Source organism: Procambarus clarkii, chromosome 94, assembly GCF_040958095.1.
Source record: "Procambarus clarkii isolate CNS0578487 chromosome 94, FALCON_Pclarkii_2.0, whole genome shotgun sequence".
Classification (NCBI taxonomy): Eukaryota; Metazoa; Arthropoda; class Malacostraca; order Decapoda; family Cambaridae; genus Procambarus; species Procambarus clarkii.
In genome coordinates, this window is record NC_091243.1 from 5,250,835 (window position 1) to 5,263,212 (window position 12,378).

Below are 12,378 nucleotides of genomic sequence, written 5' to 3' on the forward strand. Positions count from 1 at the left end.
TGATTATTTGCAGGGTGTGTCAAGGGTTGAGGGCTCCGGGCGGGGAGGGACATGAGGTCATCGGTGAGCGTTATCCTCTCCAACCCTCCGCCCGACACCACCATGAGTTACCCAGACTACGGCACCAGTCCCCACCACCATCAGACCCTCCTGGTGCTTGTCAGACAAGTGGGTAAGTCTTCATTAAATTTTTTTCGTGTAATTTTCTTTGTATTATGTAAAATCACAGGACTTTAAGGCTAGAGGCTGTTTTACTAAATATTTCTCTTAACAAAAATTAAGGCTCAATGCTGTATTCATAAATATTAAATTCTGGTGTTTCTCTTAAATTTACATTCAGAAGGTTATTGACATGACATTCACACTCTTCAGAGAAGTCCTGCCGAATACATTGAGTATAGGGAACACATAATTTTCTCCGCCTCTGATATGGCTACAACTCAAAATAGATTGCTGTACCAACAAATGCTGTGCAAATTAATATTAAAGGTGCTGCATATAGGAAAAATAAGATATATTGACCTCCAAACGTTCCCTTTTTAACACACTACTGAATAAAGTATTATTTTAGGAATTAATATTTAATGCTCCCACCACCTTCCATCTACAAATAGTGCTGTACATATTGAAGCCAAGAATGATTGGGTTGGACTGGCTATGCACATTGTTTTCCATTAAATAATACTGTTTAATTGAAAAGTTTGCTACATAAAAAAAGAATGCTGCATATGTTGGGAGCCCAACACACTGCTGAGAAAACTGTTCGTGATAGCATCCACTAATCCATGTCACGTGATGCTAAACCCCACTTACCATTGAAATTAACTCATGCATTTTGTGATTACATATAAAAGTGCTTACCTGCATTCTGCCAAAGCCACAATCTTTAATGCAGTGTAAATTGAAGGCTGCCTTTGTTTTCTATGGACCACTGGGAAACATGGTTTATACCAGTTTGGAGGTTTGCTCTTACTCTCTGTGGATGCTATTCTAATAGTGTCATCTGCAAAGGATGATGAAGTATGGGTTTGTCCTTGTCTGTCAGAGTTTGTGTTCCATTTCACTGTGGTCACCATTGTCAAAACAATCACAATTTGTGTATGCATTGTACCATGTTGGGTGAAAATTAGGTTAGTGTCACATCTTCTATCACTGGTGCATTTCTTTGGTCACCTTGTAGCTGGACATTCATTCAAAATGGTGTTTCTGATCAACCCTTCAGTAGCTTTCCATAACTTCAGCATTATGCACTTCTGGTCAGACTAGCCAATCCCTAGATACATTTCACCTACCTGGAATAAGGGACCTAAAATATGATCTCTTGCCTACTAAGAGAACCTGTCTGTAAAGAGATTCAACTCCATCTAGCATATTTTCCATTCCTTAGCCTTGAAACCTCATTTTCAAAGGAAAAAGGTCCCATATTAGTGAACGAAAACCTGGGAATCTCAAAATTAAATTGAACCATAGAATTTGGTTTTAAATACGTATTCTCAATGGCTTTTCCAAGGCCCCTTGTAATGTTGCACCCATGTACAAAAATAATTGGAAACATAATTAGAACCATATTAAAGGTTTATATTTGTAAAAAAAAAAAAAAAAAAAAAGAAGAAAAAAAAATACTAAAAAATGCCCTTAAATTTTTTAAATGCCCAAGAAAAAAGAAACATCCAATATACCTTCCCCCCAAAATGCCAGACAAAAATTATTAAAAATATGATTGGAGCTATATTAAGAGTTTCAATTTATATTTAATAGTTACCCCACACTATGGGCTGATTTCATTGAACCAAATTATAATTTCAACCCATCATGTGAAGGGCAACAACCAAGAGAACCTCTCTGTAAAGAGATTTAACAAAACCCCTGCAATTGGAAATAAAAAAAGAATCATAGAATTTAGTTTTAAATATTCTGTGGCTTTCCCAAGATCCCAACTATTTTTTGTAATGTTGCCTCCATCAGTGAACTCTGTCACAACCACCTAAGCAAATCAACACGTTCCCTGCTTCAGTTAACTTTAACTGCTTCAGCTTATTGAATTGGGTGAATAAATCTGGCATGGAAAGTGCATTCCAACCTGAGATTCTGCAAATCGAGGTTTGTTGAATTGAGGTTCTACCATGTATAAGGGCTCGACAAGCTGGTAGAGGGAGAGCCAGCTTTTGGGTAAGCTTATACAGTAGATAGGTTGACAACTTGTTGAGAAGTCAACTTGTAAATGTTTGCTCACCTGATTTATGGATCTTGTCTATGTAGCCTACACACATCCAGCTCACCAACTCTCAAAGAATTTCCCTCTACTGTATTACAATCTTGTGATTCAAATCACTTGTACTGTCCTGTCTTGAGTACTGCTCAGTACTCACTTTTCCCTTCAAAGCAGGAGAGATTGCTAAAATAGAGGAAATACAGAGAACATAGACACAATAAAGCACCAAAATTATTGGGATCGTCTCAAAGCTCTCCAAATGTACTTGCTATAAAGGAGATGAGAGAGAGATAAAATAATATACAGGTGGAAAATACTGGAGGGCCAGGTCCCAAATCTACACAGTAAAATAACAACATACTGGAGTGAACGATATGGAAGAAAATGGAGCCAGTAAAGAGCAGGGGTGCCATAGGCACAATCAGAGAACTCTGTATAAACATCAGCAGCCCATGGTTGTTAAACATCCTCCCAGCGAGTGTAAGAAATATTGCCGGAACAACCGTGGACATCTTCAAGAGAAAACTAGATCATTTTCTTAAAGAAGTGCCAGACCAACCGGGATGTGGTGGGTATATGGGCCTGCGGGCTGCTCCAAGAGACAGCCTAGTGGACCACGCTCTCACAAGTTGAGCCTGGCCCAAGGCCAGGCTTGGGGAATAGATCAACTCCCAGAACTGTATCAAGCAGGTATCAAGCAGGTAATCTGTATGCAAGCTTGTGCAGAGAGGCGATAGTGAGAAACGTGTCCCATTACAAGAGTCCCGCCCAGGTCAATCTGCTGACCCCTAGGTGTTAATGCCAGTCCCGGAGAATGGGGGAGAAAGCAAGGGGCAAAGAAAGGGAGAAAGAAAAGGAAGAGAAGAGAAGGGGAAAGGAGTTGAAGGAATAGTGAAAAGAGCTAGCAAGAAAATGGGTTTGTTTGCAACTTGCTCTTGCTCCTTTTGATCACAGTGTACTGGGTGATCACATTATCACTCGAACCTTATACTTGTAATAGTAAGTTCCAGGAGAGTGTCTGGCAAGGATGGAAATTGTATACTTACTCATCGAGAAGGTGCTAACAAAAAGCATTCAATTGGAAAATGTTTACACATTGTGGCACCTTGGCATTGCGACGCCATCCTGGGCTGACCCTGGTGACCCTCAGGCCACAGAAAAAGGGGAGGGAGAGAGGGACGAACAGAGAAGGGGAGGGAGAAACAGATGGGGAGAGAGGGATTTTATTTATTTTATTTATTTATTTTATTTATTTATTTATATTTTTATTTTATTTACTTATTTATTTATACAAAGCTCTTACATTCTTGTACAGCCACTAGCATGCATAGAGTTTTGGACAAGTTCTCAATTCTAATTTTCCCCAGAATACGACTCGCCAGATTGTTAAACAACAATTTACCCAGTCACTGCTGGGTGAACAGAGGCTACAGTTAAGGATTTGTGCCAAGTACAATAAATCCTCTCCTGCTAGGATACAAACCCATGCCAAAGCGCTTGCGAAACACCAGGCGAGTGTGTTTCCACTTCCCCACGGGGACTGTGGTGAAGTGTGGCGGGGATGAACAGAGAAAGGGAGAAAGAGAATAGAGAATGGAGATTTGAGGGAGGAGAAAGATAATTCCTTGAAAGAATATTATAAAATTATTTCACAGCAGAATTTCTCTCTGGCTGTCCCTTCTTGTCCCACTATAGTTGAAGTACAATTTTGAAACCAGCTGCTGACTCTGGAGTGTAGTTTGTCTGAGGGCTGCTTCTAGGTTCATATGTTGTCCTCAAGCTTCATTTACTGTAATATGTAAGTTTAATAAAGAAGTACAGTAGGGCAGATAATATTACATGATAATTGCAGGTACTCGTGTATCATGTAGTATGAATCAAAATGTAAATTTTGAACCTTTATATATTTCATTGAATTAGTTGTTTTATTGATTATCATATAATTTTCAGGGTCCCTATTAAAGAGTCGTTCATTCCACAAACTCTACGATCGTATTAGTCGTGTCGGTCACGTTAAGGTAAGTGATTCTAACGGGTCCCAACGCCCCGTGTGGGTCTCCTATCGACGAGAATACCCTGTGGAGAACAATGACTGGGGAGACTTCCAAACACACCGACGAGTTCTTGGCATAATAACAATAGGTAAAGCTCCTTATTAGTTTTTTTTAATAAGATGGTTTAACATTCTGCCTAACCACAGTCTGTATATAGTTATATATATATATATATACTAAGGTTTTCTAGGCATTCTTTCCTCTTGCTTGAATGGGAATCATCTTAGTTTTTCTACAAAAAAAAAAATGTGCCTTGTAAATTGAAATACAGTACAGTACAGTATATTTGTCAAGTATTTTCCCTCTGATTTTTTTGTAATGTTCTGTTTGTTTCTTTTATCAGGTCAAGTGGGTAGTCAGAGCGACCTTAATGACATTTGTAAACAGCATGAAAGTCTCAAAGTTAAATACTCATCTACGTTGTATGACTCTCGATGTATTATTTTGGGTCTCAACCCTGATGGCACTATGTATGAAGCAGACTCCCGTGGGCCTTCTCGGGGAACCTCTCCAGAACCTAATGGGGTCCTGGAATCTGGTACCCACCCTGTGGCTATTAATGGACATACCCACCCAGCACATGTTAAGAAGATTTCTGCAGGCAGTACTGATAGAGACAGTGGTGTATATGAGACAGTTAACAGTGAGGATAAGCCTACAGATTCTGACAGCCACTCTGATAGTCCACAGGGCCTCTCGGAAGGCTTAACGGATATGAAAATTGATTCAAATCATGTTAATGGGTCAGACTCGGGAAGCGAAAGTACAAGTGAAGTTGGGTGTTGTGATAAAATAGATTCTCCACGGGATTTAACTGCAGATTCTGCCCCCGATTCGGTTCATGATTCGGCTCACGACACCAGCCAGTCCTCCATCAGTACCTCGGCATCCCATTCATCAAGGGTGTCCCTCCAGCCTCCTTCTAATTTTAAAACCCGAGCTCTCTTCTATCCAACTAGTGATCATGCTGTGAATATTGAAAGTCAGCTACAAGAGTTTGTTAGTTCTTTATTTTGGGTACTTGAGTCAAAGCGCCTTGATAAAAGTCAAGAAAAATTGGAACGACCTCCACTTCTCTGTGCTCCTTTTGAACGCAAGGTTAGTGCAAACTTGTCAAACTAAACAATTAGTATTGCCATAATATCTTAATATTTTCATACAGGATGTATGCTTTTGGGAATTCTCTTCATACTTAAAGCAAGGTGATAAATACAGTGGCACCTCCAAAATTCAGAGGTTCCAGATATGATTTAGATTTGAATGAAATAAAAAAAATTTTTAACCTTGCTCTCTCTCTGGCTATCTCATAATTTACAGTGTTTTCTTGTTCCAAGTGATACATACCAGGTACATGTTTCTGTACACAGTATTTAGACAATATACAAACAATGATTTTATATACATATAAATAATAAAGCTGCTCTTAAAACCTTAAATTCTTAACGCTCTTAAATCTCTTTAAAACTCTTAAAAATGTTACTGTAACAATTTAACATGGTTACATTTTGCAGCACAGGCAGTTACAGTATGGTACTGAAAAGTGTAGGTCTCCATAGTCAGTAAGACTACTTACACTGTTTGTAACTGCAGGTGGAATTTCATTGACAGCTGAAAGGAGACTGTCTTTGCTCTCAATGTTGATTAAATGAGAAAAATTAAATACAAAAATGACTCAAAAATTGATTTGCATACAATTAGAATTAGCCTATTTATGACACACTTGTAGAATCCCTATGTACCTGGGAGTTCCGCTGAGCCAAAGTTGAGAAATGTTGGTCTAAATTTAAATTGGTTCATATATACTGTATATAAAAATAAATTTTCATTAATACTGTTCATTATTTATTACTGGTTATTTACATTGGGCTATAATACTTGCTAATACTGTACTTCATGATGGAACTTTACTTGAATATCTTTTAGGATTTTATTGGTTTGGACATGGATTCACGCACCAATAAGAAGCGGTGTGTAGGCCGGTTAAGAAAACAGCTAGCTGACCTGACACTACAAGCAAGTTTACCTACAGAGGCTATCATGCATTACGGTTTTGCTGCGGACACTCTCCGAAACTGTAATGATTGGCTTTGGCTTGCTGGTGAGTTTGTACACAACACTGCAACAAAGTAAATAATCAAGTTTGTGAAATGTGTGATGAAAGCATATTGATGAGAGAGAAGAACATAAATTTAAAGACAATGTATGGGACAGTACTGTATAAATAAAAATATATAAATTGGACCAAGGGCAAATTTCTATAATTGGGTCAGTTATGTAGACACATGGGAATGCACAGCATATAGTGAATATTTTAAAATAAAATTAATGGTGCATTATCACAAGACTCCAATGTGCCATACATTGAGCCCCGACAAGGTATATCCCACTTCAAGGTAAATTTGTCTGACAACATTGCATGGTCAGTCATAACAAGAAAAAGCACTTCATTATATTTCCTTAAATTGGAGTGTAATTTAGGGGTGGGTAATGGTTAAAAGGGATGACTTGAGTGGTGTGTCAACAGTAAATGATTAATGTTTACAGTTAATATTGTCAATGTTGGTTTAAAGTTAATATGCTGTTATTTTCCACTGACATGGCTTGCCAATATTTGAGGATATCCTCCAAGACAAGACTATCCTTCAGCTTGAGACATTGTACTCAGTTTTGTGTTAAATATTTAATATGCTATAAAAGAATAAAACAAAATTTAGTGTTAGGCGATGTTCACTTGAGACAAAACAATTGGGATTTTTATTTGTATATTGGTGGTGTTTATTATTTATAAATCAAAGAAGAAACTAGCATAAGAGTGTGAATTTACAAATTGTCCTGTGCTATTGAAAATCTAAAGAAATAAGTCACCTTAGTTGTTAAAGTAAGAAATGGATGTACTCCACTCTCATATAGACTTTGTTTTACTCTTTAGTTAAAGAACTTGCACATGTAATGTCTTAATATTATGTTGTGCTTTATGTATAGTTTTAACACTCATACTGAGAACCAGGGGCCAGATTCATGAAGCAGTTACACAAGCACTTATGAACCTGTACATCTTTTCTCAATGTTTGGCGGCTTTGTTTACAATCATTAAACAATTAATGAACTCCAAAGCACCAGGAGGCTATTTATAACAATAACAACAGTTGATTGGGAAGTTTTCATGCTTGTAAAGTGTTTTATAAATGTAACCAAAGCCGTCAAAGATTGAGGAAAGATGTACATGCTCGTAAGTACAGTACATGCATAACTGCTTCATGAATCTGGCCCCTGGAATTTTACAAGTTTGTGTATGTTACTATTGTATTGATAATAGTAAAATATATTATTAATACTGTAGTCAGACACCCAACATTAATTTGTTAGATTTGCTAAATAGTAATCCAGGAATGCATTTCCACAGCTTGTTTTGAGGGCCTTTGTGCAGCTTCAGTTGTGATGCTTTACCCCAACTTACGTCGCAGCTCTGGCCTTCAACGATTCTCCAGCCTTGGAGTTGGGGGCAGTCAAGGGGGCTCGGGCGGCATCGGCAGTAGAAGTCGCAATGGCTCTGTAAACACAAATTCCTTACCAACGGGACTTGATCCCACTGTAGTAAAACAGACCAGTAAACATTGCCTTTCTCCAGATGAGATTGTTGATAAATATCGGGAAGCTATTGTCCATTATAGTAAGGTGAGAAAACTAGATTTATGTTTTAAGTATTTGTGTAAGTCAAAATAATTAAAGAACTAAAGAATTAATTTTCCTGCTTCCTTTAATTTGTCAGTATGTACATGAAATTTTTTTCTTATATCTTAAGATAATGCTCATACTGTATTTTAAAATCCTTGATTTGCAATATCCACTGGCCAGTGTCTAAATTTTTCATATTGCCAGACAGAAAGGGTGCAGAAATGGTTACAGTGGATAATACACAGTCTCTCTAAATTTCAGTAGATTTTAGATTTCAGTAGATTTCTTATGGCAACACATAATAACAGGAAACAACATGTAATTACCCAAGTGTAGTTACAGGATGAGAGCTATGCTCATGATGTCTTCTGGCAAACACTCCATATTTGCATCACCTCCATTTTCTCTACCACATTCAGTTATGTCTGCATATACCTCATCAACCTTTGCAGCTTTTCACATTATAGCACTCTTCATTGATGTACTTACCTCGTACATAAACATACCAACTTGCATACTATCTGGCACTCTCCTCAAGCATAAAATTTAGTGACATTCAAATTAGCACAGGTTTCATTACTTGTGCTCATTTGATTAAGTACTGTATTTTCTTCCCGAGTTCTAATCTCTCTACCATTTAACAGTCTCATGGAGTTTTAACATTATTTTCCCCTTCACCTGACTCCCTGCTAATCTTCTCTCTCCTTTCCAAAAGACCATCTTGTTTTCTGGGATTTTTTCTCCCCTCTAATTGGCTCTGTTTTTGCTCACATGATTTTTGGTCATCATTCACCTATTTTTTTCTCTTGCTCTCTGTCTCTCTCTGTCTCTCTCTGTCTCTCACACTCATTCTTATTCTCATTTAGAAAAACCATTTAAAAAAACAAAGCTGAGATTTCCTGCTTAATCCATTGGTGATTTTAAAATATTTAACCCTAATATTAAATCAGATCTTTCAATTTGAATATTCAGTACAGTGTTATAATTATCCGATTAACAGTATCGGAATGCCGGGGTGGTGGAGACGGAGGCTAGTATCAAAGCCGTACATGTACTGATTGAACAGAGACGTTACCTCATGGCTGCAGAATTTCTTTCAAATGTGGTCTTCATTAACCTCCAGCTCTCAGATGAAGAGAAAGTAAGAATTCCTTTTTACACTTTATTGTAATAGGCAGCAATTTAAACAATATTTTTAATGATTTGTTGGTTAATAAACCATTCATCTTATAAAAAGTGAGATAAAATTAATAATCATTTCTTGATTACCTATGTTTAATTTTAAACATTAATTTTAGTACCTCTTGGTACTAAAATTTTCTATAGTAGTACTGTCTTGTTTAATTGAAGATCAGTTATTAGAAATGGTTCCCTCTCTTATCTTCAGTGTATCAACTTGCAGATTCTACGTTTCAATGCTCTGGCAGATCTCTATCACCAAATAGGATTTCATCGAAAAGCTTCATTCTTTCGACGTGTTGCTGCAATGAGGTGTGTGGCACCTCAGAATCAACAACCAGACTGGGGTCAGTGTTATCGACTCTTGCTACAGACACTGGAGGGATACAAAGTTTGCCTTGATCCTTTAGAATTCAGAAAAGGTAAGTGGAGATTGTTACATTACAAGCATTCACTTAAATTGGCATCTTTAATACAATTAACTCCCGAACACACACTGCAGTAGGACCTCCTTGTAACACATGTTTAGATAATTCCACACCACCCCACACATTCCCACATTCTACTAAAAAATACTGTACTGCTCGTTATTGTATCGGCTAACCTACCCACTTTTTTAAAGTTCTTATTCATAACATTTGTGGTTTTACCATTCTTTAGTGCCTCAAATGTATTTTCCCACAAATAGCATTGACCTGCTAGTGTACAGAGTACAATATTACTGTATTTATAGTGAAGTATTTTTAATTTTATTGTACTGTGTCCACAAATGTTTATTGTTACAAAAATTATGTACAGAAATCCAATTTTTACCTTGGATTTAACATGAGTCCCATTGATAATACATGGGGCATCCCCTCGTGTAACTTGAATCGAATACATGTTGTTCACTCAATCTATCATAGCTATTTACAATCGGCTGCCCCATAGGTAAGATCTTCAGTGTTTTCTGGACAAATATTGTGACCATCTGACATGGGATGGCACCTTGTGGTGCCTCTGCATTGGCACCACAAGAAACTTTTCTACCCTCAGAGCCATAAAAATTACTAGGTGTTCCTGTAGTTTACCACGATGCAATCGAGCATGACCAACAAAAGGCACATTACATGAAAACTCAAAGCCATGAAGAGCTTCCTTGGAAAAACGTTTTGGCTAGACAGCCAAATGAGCTCTGTCCCCAATTGCCTGCCCAGAAACATTATTTTTAACCACCAACAGATGACAGCACCTTATCCATAACATGGTTGTTATGGTCCCTTATGGTCCCCTAAGGAACCCCATATGGTCCCATAGCCCCAAAGATATTATTTTCTTCTAGACTGTTGTGACATGTTTAACAGGGTGGAACCAAAACTAAGTAGACTAGATCAATCCCTTAACATCAATTCTGGACACAATTTTACAATTGTGACCCTGCAAGGTCATTTATAAAGGGTTCAATGCGACACCAATGTAAGATGTCTCGCCTGCTAGATTGTCTCAGCCGTTGCCCAGAGGATGCAAATATTTGCATTTAACATCTGCTCAAAACTGCATGTTTTATTAATTTTGTTTATTGACTTCTAATAATAAAAGTTGAACCATTACCATTTGCACCAACCAGTAGTTACGTTTGTAAATGTAATTATTTTTTTTCAGATGGTAGCCAGGGTTGGCCTTCATTACAAATTCAAATTCTGCAGGAGCTAGTGGGTACATCACGAAGAATGGGTCACAATGCCCTCTGTACACGTCACCAAGCATTCTTGGGTAACTCATTTAATTATTGTAGTGGCACGTGTGTGTGTGTACTGAATTTTATACATAATTGTTTTATTTACATATTTGTGCACCAAATATCACATATATCTTAAAATCTATTCAGTGTTCCTTTCATAAAGAATTTAAATCAGGAAGTCTTCTATTGTGGACTACTATGACTTTTTAATTTTTTAAATGCAAAATTCCAGGATATTTTTTAACCCTGCAAGTGAGAATTGTGCTAATACACAAATAGATTTTATGTTGAGAATACAGTAATAAGTTGCAGAAGTGAGAATGGTGCTAATAAACAAATAGATTTTATGTTGAGAATACAGTAATAAGATGCAGAAGTGAGAATGGTGCTAATAAACAAATAGATTTTATGTTGAGAATACAGTAATAAGTTGCAGATAACTGTTAAACTGCAAAATCAGCAAGTTACTAGCTCCAGAATTAACTTGGTTAACTTCATCTAGTGAGATTTACAATTTAATTATATTGCATAAAAATAAGCTGAAAATGTATTTTCTTAGTATAATTTATAAATGTTTTTATTTTTCAGTTTGTGCAATGATGCCACACTTAAGTGACGTAGAGCGACAAGAAACGTCAAATATGTTAGAGAGTCTCGGTGCAAGAAGTGGGAGTGGCCCTGCACCTCTTGTGGTGCAGGAGACTGGTATTATCATACCACCAGTCAATTTCCTCAACATACCTATCTGCAGGTAGTGTTCACTGAATTTTATTGTTTTCCAAAAATGTTGTCATTGTGGTTTCTGGAACATTTATGTACCAAAATCACTGAAAAGGTTTATTCTGCTTTCCTTTCCTGATCTCGCTCAAATAAGTTGAGAAAATTAGTCTTTTCAAGTATTTTCCATGTATAAGTTATGAATGAGGGAATTTTGCCCTCATTCCAGAAATTGAGAAAATATTTTCTCATTTTCTGTGAAGAGTTTATGAAAATGTACATAATCCCTTGCTTTATCCTTCCAGAAAACTACGTGCAACTGCTCCTGTAACGGGTAGAAGAGCAGAGAAAAAACTCTCCCTAACTGGCGATGAAGATTCGGGGCCATTTATCTTTTCCCCCTTTACCTCCCTTACTAGCAGTAATGACCGTCGTGCTCATGGCAAAATGGGCAAGTATAAGAGTATTAATTCTGTAGTGTATATATCTCTGGAATATTAAACTTTTCCATAGCCTGCCCTTGGGTAGGTAGGTGTGTGTATTAATGCTTTCTACTTGCAGGCACTAATGAGGTTGGAATAGCAGTACTATTCACAATTTCATATGGCTCTGTCATTCTGTATCTTTTGTAGTTGGGGATTTTACCCTTTCCCAGGTGTCCAGCATCAGTTTTGCATCAAATTTGTTAACCTTCAGACTCCTGGCCTTACATAGGCTGTTTATAAAAAAATATCATGTTCTCGGGTTGAGCTTGTACCCTGTTTCATTCTCCTTTAACATTCTGCAGTTCTTTTTTGTCCTGATGCCTCTCTTCAGCTTAG

At 37.2% G+C, this 12,378-nt stretch overlaps 1 protein-coding gene across 4 annotated transcripts in view; it reads left to right on the plus strand.

Moving 5' to 3' along the window:
- Positions 1-12,378, plus strand: part of brun (trafficking protein particle complex subunit brun) — a 125,652-nt gene that overhangs the window by 89,550 nt on the left and 23,724 nt on the right. For 3 of the 4 annotated variants that reach the window (XM_045729356.2, XM_045729357.2, XM_045729358.2), the window contains exons 2-11: positions 14-172; positions 4,163-4,354; positions 4,610-5,364; positions 6,190-6,364; positions 7,670-7,941; positions 8,942-9,082; positions 9,329-9,542; positions 10,762-10,872; positions 11,429-11,591; positions 11,863-12,008. In XM_045729356.2, the coding sequence (XP_045585312.1) occupies positions 52-172; positions 4,163-4,354; positions 4,610-5,364; positions 6,190-6,364; positions 7,670-7,941; positions 8,942-9,082; positions 9,329-9,542; positions 10,762-10,872; positions 11,429-11,591; positions 11,863-12,008 (2,290 nt within the window). In that variant the 5' untranslated portion in view covers positions 14-51. The remainder of the gene's footprint in view (positions 1-13; positions 173-4,162; positions 4,355-4,609; positions 5,365-6,189; positions 6,365-7,669; positions 7,942-8,941; positions 9,083-9,328; positions 9,543-10,761; positions 10,873-11,428; positions 11,592-11,862; positions 12,009-12,378) is intronic. The other variant, XM_045729360.2, reaches the window with a different exon arrangement.